At 40.8% G+C, this 15,389-nt stretch overlaps 1 protein-coding gene across 1 annotated transcript in view; it reads left to right on the forward strand.

The window, feature by feature from the left end:
* LOC100861186 (cytochrome P450 2C31) overlaps positions 1-15,030 on the forward strand; it is a 53,798-nt gene extending 38,768 nt beyond the window's left edge. The window contains 2 exon segments of the mRNA XM_018041713.1: positions 12,099-12,240; positions 14,532-15,030. Of these exon segments, the coding sequence (XP_017897202.1) occupies positions 12,099-12,240; positions 14,532-14,713 (324 nt within the window). The 3' untranslated portion in view covers positions 14,714-15,030.

Consider the following 15,389-nt stretch of genomic DNA (forward strand, 5'->3'; position numbering starts at 1 on the left):
ACGCTTACTCCTTGGAAGAAAATTATGATCAACCTAGAGAGCATATTCAAAAGCAGAGACATTACTTTGCTGACTAAGGTCTGTCTAGTCAAGGCTATGGTTTTTCCAGTAGTCATGTATGGATGTGAGAGTTGGACTATGAAGAAGGCTGAGTGCCGAAGAATTGATGCTTTTGAACTGTGGTGTTGGAGAAGACTCTTGAGAGTCCCTTGGACTGCAAGGAGATCCAACTAGTCCATTCTGAAGGAGATCAGCCCTGGGATTTCTTTGGAAGGAATGATGCTAAAGCTGAAGCTCCAGTACTTTGGCCACCTCATGCGAAGAGTTGACTCATTGGAAAAGACTCTGATGCTGGGAGGGATTGAGGTCAGGAGGAGAAGGGGACGACAGAGGATTAAATGGCTGGATGGCATCACTGACTCGCTGGCCGTGAGTCTGAGTAAATTCCGGGAGTTGGTGATGGACAGGGAGGCCTGGTGTGCTGCGATTCATGCAAATAGTCGGACACGACTGAATGACTGAGCTGAACTGAACTGAACTGGGGTGTTTTGCCTTGGGTTTATCCTGTTGGGACTCTCTGGGTTTCTTGCACTTTGGTGGCTATTTCCTTCCTCATTTTAAAGACGTTTTCAATTATCATTTCCTCAAGTATTTTCTCATGACTTTTCTTTTTGTCTTGTTCTTCTGGGACTCCTATGATTCGAATTTTGGGCATTTGACATTGTCCCAGAGTTCTCTGAGGTTGTCGTCATTTCTTTTAATTTTTTTATCTTTTTCCTCTCTGCTTCTCTGTTTCCACCATTCCGTCTTCTACCTCACTTATCCTATCTTCTGCCTCCGTTATTCTACTGTTGGTTCCCTCCAGAGTGTTTTTGATCTCAGTTATTCCATTGTTCATTATTGATTGACTTTTTAAAAATTTCTCTAGGTCCTTGTTTGGAGAGGGCAATGGGAACCCACTCCAATATTCTTGCCTGGAAACCATGGAAGGAGGACCCTGGTAGGCTGCAGTCCATGGAGTCGCAAAGAGTTGTACATGACTGAACGACTTCATTTTCACTTTTCATTTTCATGCATTGGATAAGGAAATGGCAACCCACTCCAGTGTTCGTGCCTGGAGAATACCAGGATGGAGGAGCCTGGTGGGCTGCCGTCTGTGGGGTTGCACATAGTTGGACACAACTGAAGCGACTTAACAGCAGCAGCAGCAGCAGGTTCTTGTTCAACATTTCTTGCATCTTCTCAATCATTGTGTCCAGGCTATTTATCTCTAACTCCATTTTGTTTTCAAGATCTTGAATCATTATTACTATCATCTTCTGAAATTTTTTTTTTTTTGGCAGAGTCCCTATCTCTTCTTCTTTTGTTTGGTTTGGTGGGCATTTATCATGTTCCTTTCAGTTCAGTTCAGTCGCTCAGTCATGTCCAACTCTGCGACCCCTTGAATTGCAGCACGCCAGGCCTCCCTGTCCATCACCACCTCCCTGAGTCCACGCAAAACCATGTCCATTGTGTCAGTGATGCCATCCAACCATCTCACCCTGTGTCGTTCCCTTCTCCTCCTGCCCTCAATCTTTCCCAGTATCAGAGCCTTTTCAAATGATTCAGCTCTCCACATCAGGTGGCCAAAGTATTGGAGTTTCACCTTCAACATCAGTCCCTCCAATGAACACCCAGGACTAATCTCCTTTGTGATGGACTGGTTGGATCTCCATGCAGTCCAAGGGACTCTCAAGAGTCTTCTCCAACACTACAGTTCAAAAGCATCAATTCTTCGGTGCCCAGCTTTCTTTATAGTGCAATTCTCATATCCATACATGACTACTGGAAAACCCATAGCTTGACTAGATGAACCTTTGTTGACAAAGTAATGCCTCTGCTTTCGAATATGCTGTCTAAGTTAGTCCTACGTTTCCTTCCAAGGAGTAAGCGTCTTTTAATTTCATGGCTCCATCCGCAGTGATTTTGGAGCCCAGAAAAAAAAAATCTGACACTGTTTCCACACTTTCCCCATCTATTTCCCATGAAATGATGGGACCAGATGCCATGATCTTCATTTTCTGAATGTTGAGCTTTAAGCCAACTATTTCATTCTTCTTTCACCTTCATCAAGAGGCTCTTTCGTTCTTCTACTCTTTCTGCCATAAGGGTGGTGTCATCTGCATATCTGAGGTTATTGATATTTCTCCCGGCAATCTTGATTCCAGCTTCTGTTTCTTTCAGTCCAGCGTGTCTCATGATGTACACTGCATAGAAGTTAAATAAGCAGGGTGACAATATACAGCCTTGACGTACTCCTTTTCCTATTTGGAAGCAGATGTTGTTCCCTGTCTAGTTCTAACTGTTGCTTCCTGACATGCATACAGATTTCTCGAGAGGTGGGTCAGGTGGCCTGGTATTCCCATCTCTTTCAGAATTTCCCATAGTTTCTTGTGATCCACACAGTCAAAGGCTTTCACATAGTCAATAAAGCAGAAATAGATGTTTTTCTGGAACTCTCTTGCTTTTTTGATGATCCAGCGGATGTTGGCAATTTGATCTCTGGTTCCTCTGTCTTTTCTAAAACCAGCTTGAACATCCAACGTTCGTGGTTCATGTATTGCTGAAGCCTGGCTTGGAGAATTTTGAGCATTACTTTACTAGCGTGTGAGATGAGGGCAATTGTGTGGTAGTTTTAGACTTCTTTGGTATTACTTTTCTTTGGGATTGGAATGAAAACTGATCTTTTAAGTCCTGTGGCCACTGCTGATTTTTCCAAGTTTGCTGAAATATTGAGTGCAGCACTTTCACAGCATCATCTTTTAAAATTTGAAAGAGCTCAACCTGAATATATAGCCTCCACTAGTTTTGTTCATAGTGATGCTTCCTAAGGCCCACCTGACTTCACCTTCAAGGATATCTGGCTCTAGGTGAGTGTGAGTGATCACACCTTCGTAATTATATGGGTCGTGAAGATCTTGTACAATTCTTCTGTGTATTCTTGACACCTATTCTTAATATCTTCTGCTTCTGTTAGGTCCATACCATTTCTGTCCTTTATTGAGTTCATCATTGCATAAAATGTTCCCTTGGTATCTCTAATTTTCTTGAAGAGATTTCTAGTCTTTCCTATTCTATTATTTTCCTCAATATCTTTGCATTGATCACTGAGGAAGGCTTTCTTGTCTCTCCTTGCTATTCTTTGGAACTCTGCATTCAAGTTGGTGTAACTTCCCTTTTCTCCTTTGCCTTTTGCTTCTCTTCTTTTCACAGCTATTTTACAGCTGTCTTCAGACAGCCATTTTGTTGTTTTGCATTTCTTTTTCTTGGGAATGATCTTGCTTCCTATCTCCTGTAAACCTCCATCCATAGTTCATCAGGCACTCTGTCTATCAGATCTAGTCCTTTGTATCTATTTCTCTCTTCCACTGTATAGTCATAAGGGATTTGATTTAGGTCATACCTGAATGGTCTAGTGGTTTTCCCACTTTCTTCAATTTAAGTCTGAATTTGGCAATAAGGAGTTCATGATCTGAGCCACAGTCAGCTCCTGGTTTTGTTTTTGTTGACCTTATGGAGCTTCTCCATCTTTGGCTGCAAAGAATATAATCAGTCTTATTTCAGTGTTGACCATCTGGTGATGTCTATGTATAGAATCTTCTCCTGCGTTGTTGGAAGAGGGTGTTTGCTATGACCAGTGCGTTCTCTTGGCAGAGGTCTGTTGGCTTTTGCCCTGCTTCATTCCGTACTCCAAGGCCAAATTGCCTGTTACTCCAGGTGTTTCTTGACTTCCTACTTTTGTATTCCACTACCCTATAATGAAAAGAACATCTTTTTGGGGGTGTTAGTTCTAGCAGGTCTTGTAGGTCTTCATAGAACCATTCAACTTCAGCTTCTTCAGCATTACTGGTCAGGGCATAGACTTGGATTACCATGATATTGAATGGTTTGCCTTGGAAAAGAACAGAGATCATTCCGTCGTTTTTGAGAATGCACCCAAGTACTGCATTTCAGACTCTTCTGTTTACTATGATGGCTACTCCATATCTTCTAAGGGATTCCTGCCTACAGTAGTAGATACAATGGTCATCTGAGTCAAATTCACCCATTCCAGTCCATCTTAGTTCGCTGATTTCTAGAATTTCAATGTTCACTCTTGCCATCTCCTGTTTGACCACTTCCAATTTGCCTTGATTCATGGACCTAACATTCCAAGTTCCTATGCAATATTGCTCTTTACAGCATTGAATCTTGTTTCTATCACCAGTCCCATCCACAACTGGGTTGTTTTTCCTTTGGCTCCATCCCTTCATTCTTTCTGGAGTTATTTCTCCACTGATCTCCAGTAGCTTTCTCATGTTCCTTACCTGCTGAATATTTCTCTGCCTTTTCATCTTGTTTAGATTGCTGTCTTTGGGGTGGCCTTTCTGTATTCTGGCAGTTTGTGGTTCCTCTTTATTTCGGAGATTCCTCTCCATGGATGGGGTTGGACGAGTGGCTTGTCAAGGTTTCCTGTTTAGGGAAGCTTGTGTTGGTGTTCTGGTGGGTGGAGCTGGATTTCTTCTCTCTGGAGTGCAATGAAGTGTCCAGTAGTGAGTTTTGAGATGTCTCTTGGGTTTGGTGTGGCTTTGGACTGCCTGTATATTAAAGCTCAGGTCTATGTTCCTGCAGTTTTGGAGAATTTGCGTGGTATGTCTTGCTCTGAAACTTGTTGGCTCTTTTGTGTAGCTTGGTTTCAGTGTAGGTATGGACGCTTTTGGATGAGCTGTTATTGATTAATGTTCCCTGGAGTCAGGAGTTCTCTGATGTTCTCAGCTTTTGGATTTCAGCCTCCTATCTCTGGTTTCAGTCTTATCTTGCAGTAGTCTCAAGACTTCTCCATCCATACAGCAACAATGATAAAACATCTAGGTTAATGTTGAAAAGGTTCTCCACAGTGAGGGACACCCAGAAAGTTTCACTGAGTTACATGGATCAGAGAAGAGGGAGGAGGGATATAAAGGTGACCAGGAGGAGAAGAGGGGGAATCAAGAGGGGAGAGAGCAATCTAGCCAGTAATCAAATCCCTATGTACTCTCCACAGCCTGGAACACCCAGAGAGTTTCACAGAGTTATGTGGAGAAGAGAAGAGAAGAAGGAGGAAGGAGATAAAAGTCACTAGAAGAGGGGGGTGGCGGTCAAATGGAGAGAGACAAATCTAGCCAGTTATCAGTTCTCTAAGTGTTCGCCACAGCCTGGAATACCCAAAGAGATTCACAGAGTTGGGCAGAGCAGAGATGGGGGAGGAAGGAGATAGAGGTGACCTAGGGGAGAAAAAAGAAAGTCAAAAAGGGGAGAGGGCAATCAATCCAGTAATCACACTCCTAGGTAAAAACGAGTACCAAAGATTGGATTCATAAAGGTACAAAATTGATAACAAATACCAGAAAGCAAAGATGAAAAATCTAGAGTAGAGGTTAGACTCTCAAAAATGCAATATTAAGGGATTTCTGTGTGTTGATTTTATATCCTGCAACTTTACTATATTCATTGATTAGCTCTAGTAATTTTCTGGTGGAGTCTTTAGGGTTTTCCATGTAGAGGATCATGTCATCTGCAAACAGTGAGAGTTTTACTTCTTCTTTTCCAATTTGGATTCCTTTTATTTCTTTTTCTGCTCTAATTGCTGTGGCCAAAACTTCCAGAACTATGTTGAATAGTAGCGGTGAAAGTGGACACCCTTGTCTTGTTCCTGACTTTAGAGGAAATGCTTTCAATTTTTCACCATTGAGGATAATGTTTGCTGTGGGTTTGTCATATATAGCTTTTATTATGTTGAGGTATGTTCCTTCTATTCCTGCTTTCTGGAGAGTTTTTATCATAAATGGATGTTGAATTTTGTCAATCAACACACAGAAATCGCTTGCATTCCTATACACGAATAATGAGGAAGTAGAAAAAGAAATTAAGGAAACAATTCCATTCACCATTGCAACGAAAAGAATAAAATACTTAGGAATATATCTACCTAAAGAAACTAAAGACCTATATATAGAAAACTATAAAACACTGATGAAAGAAATCAAAGAGGACACTAATAGATGGAGAAATATACCATGTTCATGGATCGGAAGAATCAAATATTGAAAATGAGTATACTACCCAAAGCAATTTACAAATTCAATGCAATCCCTATCAAGCTACCAGCAACATTTTTCACAGAACTAGAACAAATAATTTCAAGATTTGTATGGAAATACAAAAAACCTCGAGTAGCCAAAGCAATCTTGAGAAAGAAGAATGGAACTGGAGGAATCAACTTGCCTGACTTCAGGCTCTACTACAAAGCCACAGTCATCAAGACAGTATGGTACTGGCACAAAGACAGACATATAGATCAATGGAACAAAATAGAAAGCCCAGAGATAAATCCACACACATATGGACACCTTATCTTTGACAAAGGAGGCAAGAGTATACAATGGAGTAAAGACAATCTCTTTAACAAGTGGTGCTGGGAAAACTGGTCAACCACTTGTATAAGAATGAAACTAGATCACTTTCTAACACCCCACACAAAAATAAACTCAAAATGGATTAAAGATCTAAATGTAAGATCAGAAACTATAAAACTCCTAGAGGAGAACATAGGCAAAACACTCTCAGACATAAATCACAGCAGGATCCTCTATGATCCACCTCCCAGAATACTGGAAATAAAAGCAAAAATAAACAAATGGGATCTAATTAAAATTAAAAGCTTCTGCACAACAAAGGAAAATATAAGCAAGGTGAAAAGACAGCCTTCCGAATGGGAGAAAATAATAGCAAATGAAGCAACTGACAAACAACTAATCTCAAAAATATACAAACAACTTCTGCAGCTCAATTCCAGAAAAATAAACGACCCAATCAAAAAATGGGCCAAAGAACTAAATAGACATTTCTCCAAAGAAGACATATGGATGGCTAACAAACACATGAAAAGATGCTCAACATCACTCATTATTAGAGAAATGCAAATCAAAACCATAGTGAGGTACCACTTCACACCAGTCAGAATGGCTGTGATCCAAAAATCTGCAAGCAATAAATGCTGGAGAGGGTGTGGAGAAAAGGGAACCCTCCTACACTGTTGGTGGGAATGCAAACTAGTACAGCCACTATGGAGAACAGTGTGGAGATTCCTTAAAAAATTGCAAATAGAACTGCCTTATGACCCAGCAATCCCACTGCTGGGCATACACACCGAGGAAACCAGAATTGAAAGAGACACATGTACCCCAATGTTCATCGCAGCACTGTTTATAATAGCTAGGACATGGAAACAACCTAGATGTCCATCAGCAGATGAATGGATAAGAAAGCCGTGGTACATATACACAATGGAGTATTACTCAGCCGTAAAAAAGAATTCGTTTGAATCAGTTCTGATGAGATGGATGAAACTGGAGCCGATTATACAGAGTGAAGTAAGCCAGAAAGAAAAACACCAATACAGTATACTAACACATATATATGGAATTTAGGAAGATGGCAATGATGACCCTGTATGCAAGACAGGGAAAGAGACACAGATGTGTATAATGGACTTTTGGACTCAGAGGGAGGGAGAGGGTGGGATGATTTGGGAGAATGACATTCTAACATGTATACTATCATGTAAGAATTGAATCGCCAGTCTATGTCTGATGCAGGGTACAGCATGCTTGGAGCTGGTGCACGGGGATGACCCAGAGGGATGTTGTGGGGAGGGAGGTGGGAGGGGGTTCATGTTTGGGAACGCTTGTAAGAATTAAAGATTTTAAAATTTAAAAAATAAATAAATAAATAAAAATTTAAAAAAATAAAAAAAAATAAAATAAAATGCAATATTAAAAAAACAAAACACAATCACAAAAATTATAAAAATATATGAAATTTGCTTTAAAAATAGGGTCTTTTTTTTGCAAGGCAGGTTATATAAATGAAAATTAAAGCAGTAATAAAGGCCTTAAAAATTAAAAAAAATTAGAAAATTAAAAAATATTAATAGTAAAAATATATCTAGGAATTTCTCTGGAGCTGCTGTGGGAAGTGTGGGGTCAGTTCAGTTTCAGATAGTTCCTTGTTCCAGCTTATACTTCTCAAGGTCTATAGGCCCCTTCCAATGTAGTTGGTGCCAAAGACAGGATTTTAAGTGACTGTTTCACCTGTCACTTCCAAAGAGGTTCCCTCTGTTTATTTTGGATTCTTCTGTTTGCAAGTCTCTTCAGTGTCTAATTTCCACCCTGACACAAGAGGGCAAAGGTGGTCACTTACTTAGGCTCACTTGTTCAGTCGGGCTGTGGGGAGGGAGCAACAATGCAAACAAATATCACTGGCATGTGTGGGGAGTGCTCACAGTGTCCGTGACACACTGGGTTTGCCTCTGCTCAGGTTGTGTGTGCTTTGCCAGTCTACACTGCTCAGGCTCCAAGTTGCACTGCAGGGGAATTGTCTATAGCAGGCCCTGGATTGCCTGCACTTCTCAGGTCTAAGCCGCTCAGGTTCAGATTCATGGGTACTCCATGAAGGTGCAGACACAGTTGGGCCTGTGTTTTGTGCCCTTCCCAGGTCCGAGCAGCTCAGGTGACCAGGTGCTTGGCAAACGCACTCTCCTCAGGTGGGGTGGTGCATCTTATCACCTCCCTGGTCTGGCTGCTCAGTTTCCTGGGTGCACAATGGGAGCACCATCTCAGATGCGCTGAGTGTCTCCTCTGGGGAGCTGATCTCTGGTTGCGATCTTCCTGGTGGATGTCAACCATCCAGGATCCCAGGTAGGCTTGGTTAGCAACTGGGAGCCTGCTCGCAGTTTTGTAGTGGATGCTGTCTCTGGAGCCGAGATTGTCCCTTTCCAGCTCTGGCTGTCACCCGCCTGCCTCTCTGCCTCTAGTGGGGGATGGGCCGGTCTGCAGCTGGCTAGCTCTCCTCTGGTATTTGCTCAGTCCCTTGTTCTGTGAGTGGGCTGGCAGTGCCTTATCTTAGAGCTTTTTGCAGGAAAGTTCTCTCTCTCTCTCTCTCTTTTTTCTCTCTCTCTGGCTATACCACTGTTTGGATTGCTATCTCACATTAGGTCCCTCAGATTGTCCTCAGGGCATTCAGGCCTGGTCCCTTCCATAAGCAATACCGCCCGCACCTCCCTGTTCAGCCCCTGCTTGCTGGTGGTGGACGCTAGCATCTGGGCTACTTCTCTGCTGAGTTGCCATCAGATGCGAAAACTGTGGGTTTTATTTATTTTTCCTTCCAGTTATGTTGCCTTCTGAGATTCCAAAACTCCCTACAGACCCACCGGTTAGAGGGTTTCCTGGTGTTTGGAAACTTCTCCTCTTTTATGACTCCCTCTCCAGGATGGGTCTCCATCCCTAACTCTTTTGTCTCTCTTTTAATCTTTTATATTTTGTCCTACCTCCTTTCGAAGATACTGGGCTGCCTTTCTGGCTGCCTGGTGTCCTCTGCCAGTGTTCAGGAGTTGTTTTGTGGAACTTGCTCACCGTTCAAATGATCTTTTGATGAATTTGTTGGGGAGAAAGTGGTCTTCCCGTCCTATTCCTCCGCCATCTTAGGACCACCCGTCACTATGAACTTTTATCTTAGAACCATTTTTACTGAATCTCATGAGTTTTGATATGCTGTGCTTACTGGCACCCCACTCTAGTACTCTTGCCTGGAAAATCCCATGGACAGAGGAGCCTGGTGGGCTGCAATCCATGGGGTCTCTAGGAGTCGGACGCAAATGAGCGACTTCACTTTCGCTTTTGACTTTCATACATTGGGGAAAGAAATGGCAACCCACTCCACTGTTCTTGCCTGGAGAATCCCAGGGACGGGAGAGCCTGGTGGGTTGCCATCTATGGGGTTGCACAGAGTCGGACATGACTGAAGTGACTTAGCAGCAGCAGCTTACATTTTTGTTTGTCTCAATGTACTTTTTGATTCTCTTCTGATTTAGTCTTTGGATCATTGATTGTTCAATGGCACATTGTTTAATCTCCACATTTGTGAATTTTCCAGTTTTCTTCCTGTAATTGATTACTTGATTTATACCATTTTGGTTGGGAAAGATACTTGATATGATTTTAATCTTCTCAATTTATTAATACCTTTTTTTGTACCCTATCATATGATCTATTCTGGAGAATCTTTCATCTGTGCTTAAAAGAGCACGTTCTGTTGCTTTTGGATGGAGTTTTCCTTACATGTCTGTTAAGTGAATTCTGACTTTTGAGTGGGAATGCCTAGTTCATTAAAATTTAATATAATTATCAATAGGTGTTTTATTTCTATAAATCTATCATTTTTGTCCCACTTGTTCACTCAATTTATATTCCACTCTTCCTTCTTCATTGTGTTATTATTCTTGGAATATTTATATATTAAAGTAATTGTTTTTGTTTGTCCTTCTCCTTTATATTCCTTTATTTCTCCTTTTCTTCCTTCTTCTGGAATAGTTTAAGTTTTTGTGCTTTGTAAACTTCTATTGGCATCCAACTATTTTTTTTAGTGGTTTTTCTTGAGATTACAGTGCATTTGCATGTGTTAAGTTGCTTCTGTGACCCTATGGGCTGTAGCCTGCCAGGCTTCTCTGTCCATGGAATTCTCCAGGCAAGAATACCAGAGTGGATTCCCCTCATCCATTGCAATCCATGCCCTCCTCCAGGAAATCTTCCTGACCCAGTGACTGAACCAACGTCTTCTGTGTCTCCTGAATTGGCAGGCAGGTTCTTTACCGCTAGCACCACCTGAGAAGCCCCTGAGGTTACAATTTGCATCCTTAAATATTTACAGTATTAAAATTAATACTATTAAATTTTGTTTAAAATACAAGAACACTGCAGTTGTATATGGCTATTTAACTTGTTCCACTTCCTTTATGTTAAAGCTATCACATGTATATTTTGTATATTATGAACATACCATTAATGTTATAAATGTTGCTTTAAAGCAAGGTTGGCAAACGTTTTGTAAAGGGCATGGAGATGCTAAACAACTTACCTATGGTCATAAACCTTAATTTGTGAGAGAAATACTTGATTGATGATAAGAACTAAACTTCAAATCATTATATCTCAGAGTACTATATCTCTGAGTTTATGAAAACCTTACTAGAACCCAGATATTCCTTCCTGTTTCCACAAGTGCATGCAACAATTACATTGAAAAAACATAGCAGCAAGAGGGATACTTACCAGTTTCTCATCTTAGAGGGAAACTGAATAGTTTTCAAGAATATGGCCAATCAGGTCATATTTGGAAAGGACCCTATATTCGGTTCTAAAGAGAATGAGCTTGGAGTATTACTCAGCCGTGAAAAAGAATACATTTGAATCAGTTCTGATGAGGTGGATGAAACTGGAGCCGATTATACAGAGTGAAGTAAGCCAGAAAGAAAAACACCAATACAGTATACTAACACATATATATGGAATTTAGAAAGATGGCAATGACAACCCTGTATGCAAGACAGGAAAAAAGACACAGATGTGTATAACGGACTTTTGGACTCAGAGGGAGAGGGAGAGGGTGGGATGATTTGGGAGAATGGCATTCTAACATGTATACTATCATGTAAGAATTGAATCGCCAGTCTATGTCTGACGCAGGATACAGCATGCTTGGGGCTGATGCATGGGGATGACCCACAGAGATGTTATGGGGAGGGAGGTGGGAGGGGGGTTCATGTTTGGGAATCCATGTAAGAATTAAAGATTTTAAAATTAAAAAAAAATAAAAAAAAATAAAGAGAATGAGCTGAAATTTTAGTGACATCAGCACTTTTAAACAACACTCCAATTTATTTGTCAAGAACAAAGCACCTGCCTTAATTTTCTGAAGAGCAAGTGCTGTTGGTAGGCTACAAGCTGAAGACGATTAGCCTTAGAGTCACTTAACAGTGCCCTGAACTGGCACTGTTGATTTATATGATTGAATCATAAATCATTTATATGGCATCATATGACTTGTTAGGCTTGGTCATTAATTTGTTCTTTGACATGGAGAGAATAAAATATGTTTTTGTTTCAGTCACCTCATTTGTAAAATAAAAGGATTAGATAAGGCATTTTTTAAAAAATGCCATGGCTTTCTTTATAATCTAGTTATTGCATTTCTCTTTATCTCAGGGCACAGCCATATTAACATCTCTGACTTCTGTCCTGCACGATGGTAAGGAGTTTCCCAACCCAGGGCAGTTTGATCCTGCTCACTTCCTGGATGAAAGTGGCAACTTTAAGAAGACTGATCACTTCATGGCTTTTTCAGCAGGCAAGCATGCTTCATTTTTGTCTGTCCATTAGAGGTCAAATGAGAGGAGGATGAGCTTTGTATGTAGGCAACTCTGAGCTGGACAAGTTGTCATTTTCATGAGGCCAGAGGCATCACTTCCAAGGTGCAGATAGTTTCTGATTGGATTGGAGGCTGCACTCACTGAGTTCTGCCCTCTCACCCACCTCTGACAATCTTAAGGTCTCCTCATAGAAGTCTAGTTCCACTGAGACTTTTCTCCCCTGTCCAGAGATGCCATTCACTCAATAAATGTCTCTGAGGACCTTAAATGTAGTAGACCCATGGTCACTCAGGTCCAGGGATAGAAATGTGAATAAGGGACAGCTTTCCTCTAAGAAAGGAATGCGACTTAACAGGTGATGATACTCCAGAGACAAGTTCTATTCAAAACGCTTCTGTGGAAACCCAGAGAGGGGAGCTCCTGAATCTTACACTTTGGGATCAGGGCAGAGGACAGAGAGAAATATTCTTGCAGGAAGAGATATTTTAGTATCTTCCTTTAATTTGAGGAGGTCCTTGAAAGAAAGAGGCAGGGTACTCAAAAAGTTTCATTAAAGGCAGTTTAATGAAGAGACTCTTTTCAGAGGTGTAGACATGATTAAGTGAAGTAGCAAGGAGTGGTCAAGTACTCGGGGATGAGCATCAGCAAGACAACGTTACCATTCTATGTTGGAAGGACCGGGAGAAGGAGGGTGTTGCTGGATCCCAAGCAGATCTTTGGCAAAGAGAGAATGGATGCCTCAGCAGGAGATGGGTCTATAGGTTGGAGAATACAGCCACTGTTGAAACTGTGGCCTGACAGGCTGGGACTGAGGGAGGGCGTACTCTAAACTTCTCAATGTCTAATCCTTTGAGTTTATTCACAGTGAAGAAGGGAACTAACTAGTGGGGTTATGCAGTCCATAGAAATCAACTTCCTAAATACACAGCAGCTGTAAGAAAAACAAGCACAGTATGGATCCGCAAAGATGGAGAAGTGGAGAGTGTTCAGCACAGTCCAAAGGAGAGGGTAGAAAGGAGAGGGTGAAGGGCCTTTCCTACAGAAGGAACTGAAATAGGGATAGAAATAGGAGGTTTACTCCTCATTGAACATCCAGGAAAATAGGTTTCAAGGAATGCTTAATGCTTGGTCCCAAGATTATGAACAATGCCCAGAATTTGATCTCAAAATGAGATCCTGCTAATGTATTCCTTATCTACTTCCTGAATTTTGGTTCCATTGTTTCATAACAAACTGGCTTAAGATTTCTGCCCAGTTTGTGGGGTTTGCAGGATTGCTTTGTCTTGGCACTGTAGCATCATATAAGACCTAAGGCTTTACTTTGTTGTTGCTGTTCAGTTGCTAAGTCATGTTCGACTCTTTGCAACCCCATGGATGGCAGCACACCAGGCCCTCTGTCCTCCACTGTCTCCCAGAGTTTGCTCAAATTCATGTCCATTGAGTTGGTGATACTATCTAACCATCTCATCCTCTGTCACATCCCTTCTCCTTTTGCCTTTACTTTATGAGCTTATATTTCGTGTGTGGGACACAGGAATAATTATAATTTCATTTGAAACATTTTGCATTAGAAGTATTTATGAGTCTTGTGGAAAACCAGCAAGAGAATGAATTATATCCCCCTGAATAGATCAAAGGAGTTTGTATAGAGCAAGTGACACCTGTGGTGGATCTAGAAGGATGTAGAGAATCTCATCAGGAAGAGCTGAAGGAACCAATATTTCAGTTGGAGGAATGACTGGATACTCATAACACTTGAAACAGCTAGTGTGTCTGGGGTTTAGAGAATGGTTAATAATATTGGTATCGAGTTTGTGGCATTTCTTTTTATACTTGGCAATGGTAAGCTCTTGAAATATTGTTAGAAACAGAGACATGACAATGTCAAGATTAGTTTTAGGAATCCAGATGAGGAGAAATAAATCTGTTGTTGAGTCTTGAATTGGAAGTAGATGGAAAAATATAGTGTGTAGCTCATGTTATTTGGGATGGGTGAGTGTGTATGTAGAAAGATATTACTGGCAAGCCTCAGGAAAGCAATCCTGACATGGGTGTACAGAACAGATTCCTTTTAATAGAGAAAGTACACTGAAATCTGTTCTGAGGAAATGAAGCAAACCGGATTTTGGTGTAAATAGAAGAAGCCATAGGTTAATTTGTCTTTTATTAATTTGTTTATGTATTACTCATTTCATATTTATTTATGCTTCCCTTTGTGATATGTTAGAAATAGAATTGAACAACTGTTTAATTTATGTGTCATTTTTAGGAAAAAGAGTTTGTGTTGGAGAAGGCCTGGCCCGCATGGAGCTGTTTTTACTCCTGGTCAGCATTTTACAGCATTTTACCTTGAAACCTGTGCTTGATCCAAAGCACATTGATACTGCACCAAGTTTCAAAGGGATGCTCTCTATTCCACCCTTCTGTGAGATGTGTTTCATTCCAGTCTGAAGAAAGGGCTGACTGCCAGGTTGCAGAGTGAGCCTCTCCAGCTCCATCTACACAGGCTGATGCTCTCTATCCTGGCTGTTAGCCATTGTCCGCCTCTCCCTTACCTTTAGGAGTGACATTCTTGAGCCCTGCCTCTTCTAATTTTCTTTAAGATTCACTTCAAGTTTTTTCTTGCATGAAATACAACAGTTTTGCCCCCAATAATTTTTTTAAAATTACTGACCTGAGATCTGAAGCTACATCCAATTTATTGTGTATGCCAAATGGAGGGCACCTTATAAATGTCATATTTTATTAAAAATTAAAGTTGGCAATTATCCCATGTGATAAAATTTTTTTAAATGCACTCATCTCTTACTCCTATTTATCTCTCTAGGGGAATGATCTCTTGATAGTTTGGATAAATACTTTTGCTTTTCCCCAATGTTTATTAAAAATATAATTATGTGATTGATGGGTATGTTTGTGTATATATGTATATACATGCAAAAGAAATCAGGGGAAGATGAATCCAGCTAGAGGGAATAGTATGAGATAAAACTTGAATTTATTAGTCTTTCCAGAGATGTTCTTCCTCTTTCCTCTAATGATTAAACACACACACACAGACATACAGACATATAAAAGTAAAGAAGAGGGGAAGGTAATTAATATACATATGGGTTATATTTGAACA

The sequence above is a fragment of the Capra hircus genome, chromosome 26 (genome assembly GCF_001704415.2).
Source record: "Capra hircus breed San Clemente chromosome 26, ASM170441v1, whole genome shotgun sequence".
Taxonomy (NCBI): Eukaryota; Metazoa; Chordata; class Mammalia; order Artiodactyla; family Bovidae; genus Capra; species Capra hircus.